At 39.4% G+C, this 13,000-nt stretch overlaps 1 protein-coding gene across 1 annotated transcript in view; it reads right to left on the minus strand.

Annotated features, from left to right (window-relative positions):
• The window catches only part of LOC109464718, a 28,204-nt gene that overhangs the window by 3,002 nt on the left and 12,202 nt on the right, over window positions 1-13,000 (minus strand). Inside the window, exons 16-27 of the mRNA XM_019761783.1 lie at window positions 12,782-12,926; window positions 12,138-12,333; window positions 11,624-11,701; window positions 11,078-11,240; window positions 10,520-10,671; window positions 9,847-9,985; window positions 9,534-9,613; window positions 9,185-9,262; window positions 8,702-8,794; window positions 8,164-8,299; window positions 7,636-7,736; window positions 117-314 (exon numbers count right to left, since the gene is read on the minus strand). Coding sequence (XP_019617342.1) covers window positions 117-314; window positions 7,636-7,736; window positions 8,164-8,299; window positions 8,702-8,794; window positions 9,185-9,262; window positions 9,534-9,613; window positions 9,847-9,985; window positions 10,520-10,671; window positions 11,078-11,240; window positions 11,624-11,701; window positions 12,138-12,333; window positions 12,782-12,926 — 1,559 coding nt within the window. The remainder of the gene's footprint in view (window positions 1-116; window positions 315-7,635; window positions 7,737-8,163; window positions 8,300-8,701; window positions 8,795-9,184; window positions 9,263-9,533; window positions 9,614-9,846; window positions 9,986-10,519; window positions 10,672-11,077; window positions 11,241-11,623; window positions 11,702-12,137; window positions 12,334-12,781; window positions 12,927-13,000) is intronic.

Consider the following 13,000-nt stretch of genomic DNA (forward strand, 5'->3'; position numbering starts at 1 on the left):
CAAAAAAAAAAGATAAAATGAGTCATGAGTTACATACAGCTGCGAATGAACGGACAGTTACGGACTGATTCGATTTCAATACTCATGGAGTAACAAATAGGTAATTAAAGACTTACCACCATATCCCTGTGGTTCTGAGACTGTGCTGATGTTAGCAGTGAGGAGTCCCAGACCCTGACAGTGTTGTCCTTCCCACCGCTGCAGATAGGCAGACTCTCCTGAGGTCCGGCACTGCCGAAGCTGCAGCAGGTTATCGGTTCGGTGTGACCCTTCAGCTTGGACCAACCGGAACCAGTTGGCTTCAAAGAGAAAACCTGTAATGGGTAAGAATGATGTGACAATTAGGATGATTCTAGAACAGCATGTGACACCATCCCTACCCTTGGTACTGAAAAGCACCACCATCCAAGGTAATATACTAAAACACGCATGTCCCTGTCCATGGTGCTGAAATGCACCACCATCCAAGGTAATGAACTAAAACACGTCTGTCCCTGTTCATGGTACCGAAAAGCACCACCATCCAAGGTAATATACTAAAACACGCATGTCCCTGTCCATGGTACTGAAAAGCACCGCAATCCAAGGTAATGAACTAAAACACGTCTGTCCCTGTTCATGGTACCGAAAAGCACCACCATCCAAGGTAATATACTAAAACACGCATGTCCCTGTCCATGGTGCTGAAAAGCACCGCAATCCAAGGTAATGAACTAAAACACGCATGTCCCTGTCCATGGTACCGAAAAGCACCACCATCCAAGGAAATGAACTGACACATATGTCCCTGTCCATGGTACTGAAAAGCACCGCCATCCAAGATAATAAACTAAAACAAATCTGTCGCTGTCCATGGTACTGAAAAGCATCACCATCCAAGGTAATGAACTAAAACACGTCTGCCCCTGTCCATGGTACTGAAAAGCACCGCCATCCAAGGTAATGAACTAAAACACGTCTGTCCCTGTCCATGGTACCGAAAAGCACCACCATCCAAGGTAATGAACTAAAACACGTCTGTCCCTGTCCTTGGTGCTGAAAAGCACCACCATCCAAGGTAATGAACTAAAACACATCTGATCATCCAAGATGGCGGTCGTCGTGCAGTAGGTGGATTTTCTGCGCTCAGACCCTTTGCTTACGATCCGTTTATTTGACGCTTACCGACGTTTAAAGACCCTGTCAATGTCCCTAGACGGATGGTTAATGGTTAAGACACGGTCTAAAAAACGTCAACGTCGCTCAGGGTCCGGTAGTGACGATTTGAACAGTTCTACACGTTTGACCGGAGAAGACGCTATGGCGGACAAGCTTCTAGACGAGTTAAAAGCCACAATCGAAGCCGCGCTTCAACCCGTTCACGAAAAGCTGAATGACATGGCTACAGCGAGAGACGTACAGTCTCTACGGGAAGATGTGGAACGGGTGCTACAGCGACAGGGAGTACTGGAGTCCAGGATAGAACAAGTTGAAGAGAAAATTCAAAACATGGAGGATACCCCCCTCCCACCTAAGGTTGCGAGTAACTCCGTCTCGATTAACGCTCTGGAACAGTATACCCGGAGGAACAGTTTACGCATTCGTGGCATCCCTGAGGTTAACAAAGAAACTGGGGAGATGTGTGTGCATAAAGTTGTTAATTTCTGCAGAGTTAAACTCGGCCTGGATTTACAGCCGCAGTGCATCGATCGCGCACACCGAGTCGGCACTAGGAAGGAGAACGCTACGCGGCTGATGCTGGTCAAGTTTGTATCCTGGCAAGACCGTAACCGCGTGTTTCGTGCACGGAGCAAGCTGAAAAGGCAAGCGCGATGAGCAAGACAAGCCTCTCCTGGTCCTGGCGGATTTAACCAGACAGAACATGAGTATCTTCTCAGCGGCGCTTTCTGCCAAGAACAAAGGTCGGATCAGAGACACATGGGTGGATGCTAACTGCAGGATCATGATAACTCTGATGGACAAGACAACCAAGAACATTGACTGTGTTGAGGACCTGCCTTAGTTTTCACAGATTAGTTAGATGACTGTGTGTGTAGAAGAAACTGTTTTGATCATTCTAGAACATGCAATTTCTGTATCGACATGTTTGTGTTTTCCATATGAAGAATTCTCACCTGTTCAAAGCGCGCCCATTATTATTATGCTAATGTATGATCTTCTTCCTTGTAGACTTTTTGTTTTGGCCGATTGTTTTACATGTGACTTCTCTGAAAGTCTGTATTGAAGACCTGCCTTAGTTTTTACAGCTTAGTTAGATGACGGTGTGTAGAAGCCCTTTTTGATCTTTTGTAGAACATGCGATTTCCGTATCGAAAGGTCTGTATTCTACACATGAAGAATTCTCACCTGTTCAGAGCGCGCCCATTATTATTATGCTAATGTGATGGTCTTCTTCTTGTGGACACTGTTTTTGAATTGGCAGTGTGTTTTTCATGGGACTCATTTTCCGTATTAAACATATGTATCTGATGAACTCTCAGAAATATGGATCTTTATTTAGTATAGATTGCGTGTTTTGTTAATTGTAAGCTTAGGAGTAGCGCTGTCCTTTACGTGCCTGGTTGATGGTTCAGCCAAACAATTTTCTTGTTTTATTTTCGTTTTTGTGTTACAGTTGTTGTTATAGAGCCCTCCCTGATTCACGTGTATATTCAGCCACAGAAATTGATATGATGATGAAATATTGTCAATACATTGAGGCAGTTTTTGATTTAAGCATAATTTTGAACAAAATGAAGGATTTACTTGATCTTTTTGATTATCCTCTGTTAACAATCAGTTTGGATTTTGTAACAGATTACTATTATGTTCCATCTTATTTTGTTATCTTATTTAATTACTATATAGAATTTTTGTGTTCAAAATATCATTATATAAGTTATGATTCTGTTGATATGATTTTGTATCTGAATTACCGTAATCACTCAATTGAATTATCATATGAATTATTTTGTTACTTTGTCAAGCTATATGATTCTGTTACTCTAAAAAAATATTCAGATTTATGGCTAAAATTTCAAGATTCCAGACATGTTTGATCAATACGTACCTTGTACGTAATTCTTGTTTGAGTACATGTCTAACCTTATTTTCAAGTGCTTTTTGCTTTATACTATTTAATTTTTGCTTTGACACTTACTTTGATTATTTGAATCATTTTGATTTGAACTCAGTGTTATGGCAAATTGTTCCCCAAGTTTATTTCCTTTGTAGATCATCAACATCAAACTCAATCCGACGCCCCGATGACCTCTCCTGGCTTTCCTCTCCGAGACGTTTATTTTCCCAGAAGTCATGTCTAAGGTAGAGTGTCATATTTCTAGTTATAATTGTAATGGACTGGGAGATGCTTATAAACGGAGGGGACTTTTTACTTGGTTAAGGGACAAACCTTACAACATTTATTGTTTACAAGAGACACATACAACCTTAAGAGATGAACAAATATGGCAGAACGAATGGGGTGGTAAAATATACTTCTCGCATGGTACCTCTAATCAAAGAGGTGTGGCTATTTTAGTTAAGAATAACGCCAGCGCTCAGGTTCATCAGGTCAAGACTGATGAAAGTGGGCGCTGGATCATTTTAGATATTGAGATAGATGGACTACAATTTTGTCTTGTTAATTTATATGCACCAAATGACGACTCACCTGCCTTTTTTAAGGAACTTGAGCAAGTCATAGATACTTTTGAGATAAGTGATGAACGTTTGATTGTTGTTGGGGATTTCAACACTGTGCAAAATACATCAATGGACAGATCGGGTGTTCGACATCGTAATTATCACCCTAATGCACTGGAAGCGATCTCTGAGTTAAAAGGAAAATTTGATTTGCATGATATATGGCGGTTCAGAAATCCAAATGTTGTTCGTTACACCTGGCGTCGCGGCCTCCACGCTAGTAGATTAGACTATTTTCTGATTTCTTTTTCGTTGTTAAATAGAGTAACAAAATGTTGTATTGCGGACAAATTTAAATCTGACCATAATCTAATTACACTATCCTTTGTAACCATGGATTTCCCACGAGGACCTGGTTACTGGCAGTTTAATCAGTCTCTTCTTCAGGACAGAACTTTTATTTTACATACAAAGCAAGTTATGACTGAATTTTTTGAAAACAACGTTAATACTGCAAACCCACAAGTTGTATGGGATGCAGCAAAGTGTTTCTTGCGGGGACACTGTATTAAGTTCTCAAGTTGGAAAAAGAAGCGATACCTGATTAAGGAAAAAGAACTCATTAATGAAATCAATAATTTGCAAGCTCAGATCGACAACACCACCTCTCCCTCACCTGACCAGCTGGATGAATTAGCATGTAAACAAAAGCTTCTGGAATCTTTATACAACGAACGTTTAAATGGTATCTTGTTAAGATCTAAATCGCGCTGGATGGAGTTGGGGGAAAGGTGTACGAAATATTTTATGAATTTGGTCCGTCGTAATTATACTAGAAAAAATATCCGAAGACTCAAGAGGCCCTCTGGTGAGGTTGTTTCTAATCCAAAAGATATTCTTTCTGATCAGGTCGGTTTTTATTCTGCATTATATTCCTTTGAAGAAATACCAGTGTCCCTTACTGGAACAAATTGTGACGGCTTTTTTCCTTTGAACTATGGCAAACGCTTATCAAATGAGCAACAACAGGCTTGTGAAGGGTTAATAAATGAAGACGAGTTAAAAAACGACAATTTTTTCTATTTCAAGCTGGAAAATCACCAGGGTTAGATGGTATTCCTATTGAAATATATAAGGAGTTTTTTGATGTTTTTAAAGGTCCTATGTTACAGTGTTTTAATCATTCCTTTGTCTATGGGTGTCTATCAGACACACAGAGACAAGGTCTCATTTCATTGCTTTTAAAAAAAGACAGTAAAGGTGTTGACAAGGACCCAACTGATATTACAAATTGGCGCCCTCTTACTCTCCTCTGTTGTGATTCCAGAATTTTATCAAAATGTATTGCGCTTAGAATTAAACAGGTTATTTCATGTATAATTGAACAAGATCAAACTGGATTTATTAAGGGCAGATACATCGGGGACAATATTAGAAGACTTTTAGATACAATTGAACATTATGACAATGACGGAAAACCGGGATTAATATTTATTGCAGATTTTAAAAAAGCATTCGACACTTTAAGATGGGATTTTATGTTTAAGTGTTTGGATTTTTCAACTTTGGTCCACAACTAAAAACGTGGATAAAAGTTCTATATGAGAAATCAACAAGTTCAATTATTAATAATGGATATATTTCAAATCCATTCAAGTTAAATCGCGGTGTACGCCAAGGTTGTCCTCTTTCCCCATACCTTTTTATAATAGCAGTTGAAGTCCTTGCCATCAAAATTAGATCCAATCATTCCATTAGTGGGTTAAAAGTTCATGAAAAAATTACTAAAGTCTCCCAATATGCTGACGATTCGAATTTCCCCTTCGAACCAAATTTGGCTTCATTTTATGCACTTTTATCTGATCTAGAACGCTTTTCCAAGATATCGGGATTAGATTTAAATCCTGAAAAATGTAAAATTTTACGCTTAGGACCTTTAAAGTTTTCCAATTTTTGTTTGCCCACCCACCTACCATTTCAATTGGTAGATGGTGGTGTAGACGTATTAGGAATTCATATTCCTACTGACATGGATACACTTGTTGATGTAAATATTGAACCCCGTTTAGAACGTTTAGATAGGTTATTGCGCCCTTGGAAAGGCAAATCATTATCCTTGTACGGAAAAATTACTGTTGTTAATTCCCTGGTGGTTCCCCAGTTCACAAATTTATTTCAAGTTTTACCTTCGCCAAATGAATTATTTTTCAAAATATACGAGAAGAAGATCTTCTCATTCATTTGGGATGACGGGCCGGAAAGAGTAGCTAGAAAAGTATTGTACAATTCGGTGGAAAATGGTGGTTTAAAGTTAATTAATTTACGTGCCTATAATTTAACTATTAAAGCTTCGTGGATACCCAAGATATTCTTTCACCCTGAGTGGTTTACTTCAATGGCCATCGCTTCTCATCCTCGTCTCAGTCTGAGTCTATTTCCCTTCATGCAGCTATCTTCTGCGCATGCCCTGAATCTTAAGAGTTTTCTCTTTGAAGCACTTGATGCATGGTACAAATTTCAGTACGTGGAGTCCGCGACACCAACAAACGTACGACAACAAATAGTTTGGAATAACTCCAGTATTACTGTTGATAGTAAGCCTATTTTTATAACTGCTTTGTTTAATAGAAATATAATGTTTGTAAATGACTTGTTAGGTACAGATGGAAACCTTATGTCGTATGCTGAATTTTGTGAACTGTATCCAAATAGTTGTGAACAATTTCGATATCAACAACTTATATATGCAATACCTAAAAGATGGAAAACTTTACTTACTAGTAATCAGTTAAAAGAGCTTGTATGTTTACCATTACAAAAAAATTATATGTGGTTAAAAAATACTAAAATTAATAAGTTTTTGTATAATTTCTTTCCGGCTTATACAAATGATGTTATAATTGCCCATAAAGTAAGGTTATCATGGTTTTATTATTTTGATAGGCCCATACCATGGCGAGAAGTATTTATAACATTAACTAAATGTACTATAGATCCTAACGCCCGATATTTTCAGTACCGTTTACTTTATAAATTTTTACCATGTAACAAAGTATTACAAACTTGGAATTTAATCGAATCCAGTACCTGTTCCTTCTGCCATAGTGATGAAGAATCTTACATACATATCTTCTGGGAATGTCCTCATGTGATAGCTTTTTGGAATAACGTACAAAATTGGTTAAAACAAGAAATTCGTGCAAATTTAGAATTAAATTCTTTTGTTGTTATGTTTGGGATATTTCTACAAATGCATCCCCTTTAAATAATATCATTATATTATTAGGTAAGATTTTCATTTTCCGATCCCGACGTTTCAATACTTTAAACTTCCAGTCTTTTAAAATATTAACATCTGTCTTTCAAAAGACAGAAGGTCTTATTGCATCTCGGAGGGGAAAGCTGGAGAAGCATCGGGGTAAGTGGGGAACTCTGTGTTCATTATAATTTCTGTTATTGTTATTATGTCATTGTTAAGATTATTTTCATTTCGTCAAGCTCGAAAGTAATGGCTTTATGGGAGGCTTTTCCGTTCTTTATGTTATTTTCTATTTGTACAAGCCGTCTTGGCTTTTCAGTTTACTTTTGTATTATGTACAGTTATTTTGTTGAATAAAAAAAAAAAAAAACACATCTGTTCCTGTCCATGGTACTGAAAAGCACCACCATCCAAGGTAATGAACTAAAACACATCTGTCCCTGTACATGGTATTGAAAAGCACCACCATCCAAAGTAAATGAAATAAAACACATCTGTCCCTGTCCATGGTGCTGAATGCACCGTCATCCAAAGTAATGAACTGACACACATCTGTTCCTGTCCATGGTACTGAAAAACACCACTTTCCAAGGTATATGATAACCTGGCACATCTGTCTCTGTCCTTGGTACTGAAAAGCACCACCTTCCAAGGTATATAATAACTGGCACATGGCTAACAGTTGCCTGAGCTTTTTTTTAGGTGTCTAAGGTAAATGTCTTTGTCTTTTTTATGTGTACTTTCATTCTTACCCGAAGATCGTTCCGCTCAGGCGTGGCCAGGAAGTCCAGATGGGGGCTGAAGGCTGCCCACCCCGACAGGCTGTTGGTCAGCAGTTTTCTGATCGGCTTAGCTGGAGCATTTAGGAGGTAAAAGACTTGGTTTCGATATATTCACCTCCGGGAAGGATATATCCTTCCGCGGAAGGGTACTGTTTTCGGTCATATTTGTGTGTTCGCAGTGTGTTTGACGGATTTCCTAGCGAGTTGATTTTCATTGTATCTGTACTTTTGCTTCATCGCAGATATTAGTTACAAAGAATCATTACCTTGCATGCAATATGCCAGACAGAAATGAAAATTCAAACACAACCAAAATTATAGAATATCACACATTTTAAACATCACGTGTATGCTCTCTAGAGTAAACTCTTACAATATTTATACACATATACGACTGTCATATTTGTTTTCTCTGTTGTTTGGATGAAAACGTCGCTTCATCTACTTTGTCCCCATCATCATCAGCACCTAAGTAAGTCTAAACACAACTCAACGTACAAGATGTCCCCGGAACATTCCACAGGTAGGTCCCGATAGCGAGAACTGCAAGAACTCTTCTGCCGTCCCGAGAGAAAGCTATGTAAGCCTGCTTGGCGTCACCGAGCTTCTTGTCTGTGTGAAGGACCTTTAGATCCTACAGATGGTCGAAGAAAATTCCAATGGGAATCAAATTAATGTTCTGTGTTCAAGTGCATGTGCTTCAGTCACGCTGATCTCCTAGTCTCCACCAAACTCCTTTGCAGGCCAATTGGACCCTCTATGGCTGGCTAACTCCCCTGGCCAGTTTACATTCCTTTTCAGGTCAATTTCTCTATGAATTACTCAACCTGCAAAGGAGGCTGATAAATTTAAAGGTCCACTATACACACTTGGTCCACATATATCAATCGGCATAAAACAATAAAAAAAGAAAAAGATAAGGTTTCCAATCAGCCATTGTGATGATGTTACTTTATGAACCTCTACTTTGAGACTTGCATTCCATTAAGTTTCTTTTTCAAAAGTGATTGAATACTAGCAGTGTTCCTGTACTTACTTTATCCATGTTATAGTCCCAGAGGAGGACCTCGTTGCCCACAACGGCTAGACTTGTGGCAGTAGGAGAGAATGCAACAGCTTTTGGTCGACACTGGGAAGAACGAAATAACTTCGTATTAAATTTGTTGAATTATGTTGGACATAAGATAGCTCTTCCTAAGGCTAGTATACAAAGATTCCTTGATCATTGAACATCAGTGAATGATTTACAAATATCTATATGACTTATTTCATAAAATTGATATTTCAAGTAAACAATTTTAAACTTTGTAGAGATGATGATGATGATGAATGGTTTATTTATTGAAATACAAATCCATCGCAGCCCGCAGGCTGAATTGCGGATTTCGATTACAAATATTTTCAGAGCTCAATTCAAAATAAAACAATGGGTCAATTATCATATATATAAGTATAAAAAGAAATAACGAAATGCTCATGTATAAGGAAAGAAAAAAAATAAAAACAGAGTTAGTCTTACACGAAGATTCTTTTTCTGGGACTGTTCCCCTGTTTGCACGTTGAAGATAAGGAACTGTCCGAAGGTCACCAGTCTCAGCTCATGAAAAAAAGAGAAACGTTTTTTAACACATGCATATTCATGAAGTGATGAATCAATATTGCAAGAAAAGGAACGTACTACTCATACCAAGTGACGTAAAGTTATTAGTAGTCAAAATATAAAAGAGTTCTTGCTTCTCAACCAAAGGCACCTATATTTATCGATAATCATGTGTTCTTGGCATTAGCTCTAATAAGACTACCTATTATGTAATTGCATGTATAAAGAAACTAAAAACGTACCCTTCTGGCAAAGGCAATTAGCTTACCTCTCTGTTCGTCTGAGGAACGTACAGGACGGTGCAGTAGTCACACTGTAGCCCAAGCTTTATATTTTGTAATACTGTGCCTGTCAGAAGGGAACACCAAGCGTTGGCAACATTATTATTAGTTGATCACTACGTACGAATGAACTTTACAGTCAGGCATAGATAGGGATAAAGGGAATAATAGTCTTTGAAAGTCTACAAAGCAAACCTACAACGTTAATGTTGAGACCGTACAGTTGCACGACGAGTTAGATACCCCTTTCTCATTCATCTTCATCACCAAATATTTTCCCAATATTTCATTGATTCGAACCTTCTGCATTTCCTCCGATCCCGAGACCAAATATTTTGATGTTCTTCGCCTCACACACAGCCAGCCAGAGGTTCTGCCGGTGGAAAGCCATGGCGAGGGGCGTGGCCTTCACACTGAACACAGGGGCTCCAGTGGCGACCTATGGAAATGTCAGACAGACGTTGGAAACATCATAATCTAATTTCAATAGCCTTGAATTACAATGACACAGATAGAGATAATTTCGTCTTTGTTTTCCCTTACGTATTCTATGTTTGTTGTCATTTTGAACAGTTCTAGTCTTACTGTATATTGTACTGAATTATAGTTTACTTGTCATACATTTTCATCTAGATTGACTGATTGTGTTTGCGTTGAGCATCATGTTCGATGGTTGCGTGGTTATGTGTTCGACAGTTGTCTGGCAAGAAGTTGTACTTGCATCAGGGCTTAGGCTCACTGACATGCCCGTTCTGTGCTCCAGGCCTGTCTAGCACCTAGAGCTGTTTTCACCTGACCCTATTGCAACGTTTCCGCCCTAACGTTAGAATTAGTCCGATTCACGACGGTGACCAATTATTTGAGTCACTCATCATCTTCAACGCCACCAAAACAGCTATTCCCATCTTGGCCTCTGGTCAGTTTTCAAAAAGCACTTCTTCATCAATTCATAAATCCCTTTTCGGACTCTTACCTTCCAGACATTCAGTGACCCTCCGTCAGAAGCCACGGTCAGGTAGGCGTTATCCGGAGAGAACAAACAGAGCCTGGCGGCGCCAGGATGTTTCAGGACCAGCAGCTCCGGCCGCGGGGACTGGTCCTTGGTCCGGTCTATCCAATGTACAGCTGAGTATCACATCATGTAAAAATATGAACTCAGGTTAGCAAAGTTCGTTTGAGTTGGTAAATTGCATAGTGAAAATTAAACAGTTCTCCGACTCAAAAAGACTTTGACTCATAAATTTTCGACCCATTGTCTGAAAACCGAGCTCGAAGGATTCGGTTGAGATGGATAGCAGTTCAATGTCTATGACGTATTCAGAGTATTGCGGTGTACACAAAAGTACTTACAGCTAATATATAATCAAGGATTACCTCTGAACATCGGGAATGTGGTGGTCTAACCTGCAGCTTTTCTTCTCTGTGGAGTTTAAATCTCTTCAAAAGAGCTTACTGAAAACTGTGCATTTTAGATTTATTGCAAGAAAGGGTTAGATGTATCAGCAAATTTAATCAACAGTTTTTTTTTTACCTTTTGTTCCCTTCAAGTGATTCCTTGCAGAAGATACAACACTGGACGACTTGTGCTCATTCAGAGCCTGTTGACAAAGGACATCCGGGTTCTCGTGCAAGATCCGCGCGTTTGCCAAGATGAAGCGATGGCAGTCAGAAACCCCCGGGCATTCTTTGGCGGCCTGTTGTCAGATGACACAAAGAGATTCGATATTTTTCATTGTGCAGAATACATGTTGTATCGATATCAAACGCAACATGGACTACAGAACAATTGACACACCAGTGACCCATCATGAGACAGCAGGCTGTGGTGTGGCGGTTGGAGCAGAGGTCGGGAGGGACCTGGTGACGTCTGTGTGTCAGATCAGCCCCCCGTTCACCATATACAAACATTGGACCGATTTTCATAGTGATAGAGAATTATATGCAGTGTTCTGAAGAATGTTGGACTGTGGACTCTGACAAATAAGATGTTCCTGAAGCTAAAGAAACTGCTTGTGCTGTACACGCCACTATTGGTATTTGGACAGCTTTAGAGCCGGCAATGGCAGCAGATTCTCACCTGCGACAACTCTGACGTCAGCTCGTACACACGGCCTGTCCTGCACTTAGCCTCCATCCAAGGGATGCTGCACATTACCTGTAAGGTATCATCATCATAACTCATTGTATATACCGGGATCACAGGGCACCCAGGTTACTTAGTATCACATTGAATATCGTTCATAGCCGCTGATAAACTATTACAAAATATCTCTTCTCTGATAGAACGAGCTCATGATACATTACAATTGTTCATCTAAGTCCAGTCTTATTACAAATGGTCCAATTCAGATCACCAAGGTGACCAATTATTTGAGTAACACATCGTCATCACACTTACAAGCTATTCCCATTTTGGCCCCGCCAACTTTCAAAAACAATTTTTGTTTAATTAGTCAGTAACCAATAATGCATTTCTGTAACATATGAAGGCATCATTCCAATTGCACGGATGTAACAGTGATGACCAAGAATCGATTCCATGTCTATTTTCCCCTGAGGTATCGATGTTGATATATAGCTTTAGTTTATACCGTTTCTGCTGTTGTCCACATCTTCGCTTTGATGATATGATGCGGTAGTTCAGTCAGCTTCCGCTGGTTATATATTGTCTCACTTCCATCCGCCTTCCCATCTGACAGAACCAGGTCTTGAGGATACACTCCGCGACCCTTAAGGTGCAGTAGTCTATCGTCCTTGGACAGAAACGGTTTGGGCTCATGCGCCCATCTGTAAATATATAGTAAGATTTTTTATGAAGTTGTTGTGTGCGATTTCAGGGCGGTAGATCTGGCTGTTCAAAGTCAATTTTCTGGTCATTTTAATATATATATGATAATAGTAAGTTGAATCAAAATGATGATGAAGTTGAATCAACCCTGTCCCATAGCATATTTATATTTGTGGGGAAAGATACGATGCTGCTGATGGAAAACAGTTGCTTGTATCACATGCAAGGCTGGCCATTCTTGCTTTTTATTGTTGGTAACAGACATAGAAGGATCAGGACTCTTCGCGTAGCTTGTCTCGCTATTGCAAATGCTTCGAGTATGAAGGAGGACGAAAAATGTGCTGAGAAATAGCAGTAAATGTCAATATCAGACAGATTTCCTCATCCACAATTTTCTGCTTTAATTGTCGCCCTAAAAATGTATGGATGTCTCTAAATGAATCTTACCTGCCCATGAAGTAGTCCGCCAGGTCTCTGTGGATGTGGTCCGCCATGTGGGACAGGTACATCTCTCGTGCCACCTCAGCAAACAGTCTGTGATACCATCTGTACACCACAGCTCCTTCTACTCCGTTCTCTACGAGATAGTCATCTGGAAAATATTTCAAATCAGCTATGCGAAACTTATGACTAGTTTATACCAACTTACTATAACCCTGGACTGAG

Source organism: Branchiostoma belcheri, unplaced genomic scaffold (assembly GCF_001625305.1).
Source record: "Branchiostoma belcheri isolate BF01 breed outbred unplaced genomic scaffold, Haploidv18h27 scaffold14, whole genome shotgun sequence".
Classification (NCBI taxonomy): domain Eukaryota; kingdom Metazoa; phylum Chordata; class Leptocardii; order Amphioxiformes; family Branchiostomatidae; genus Branchiostoma; species Branchiostoma belcheri.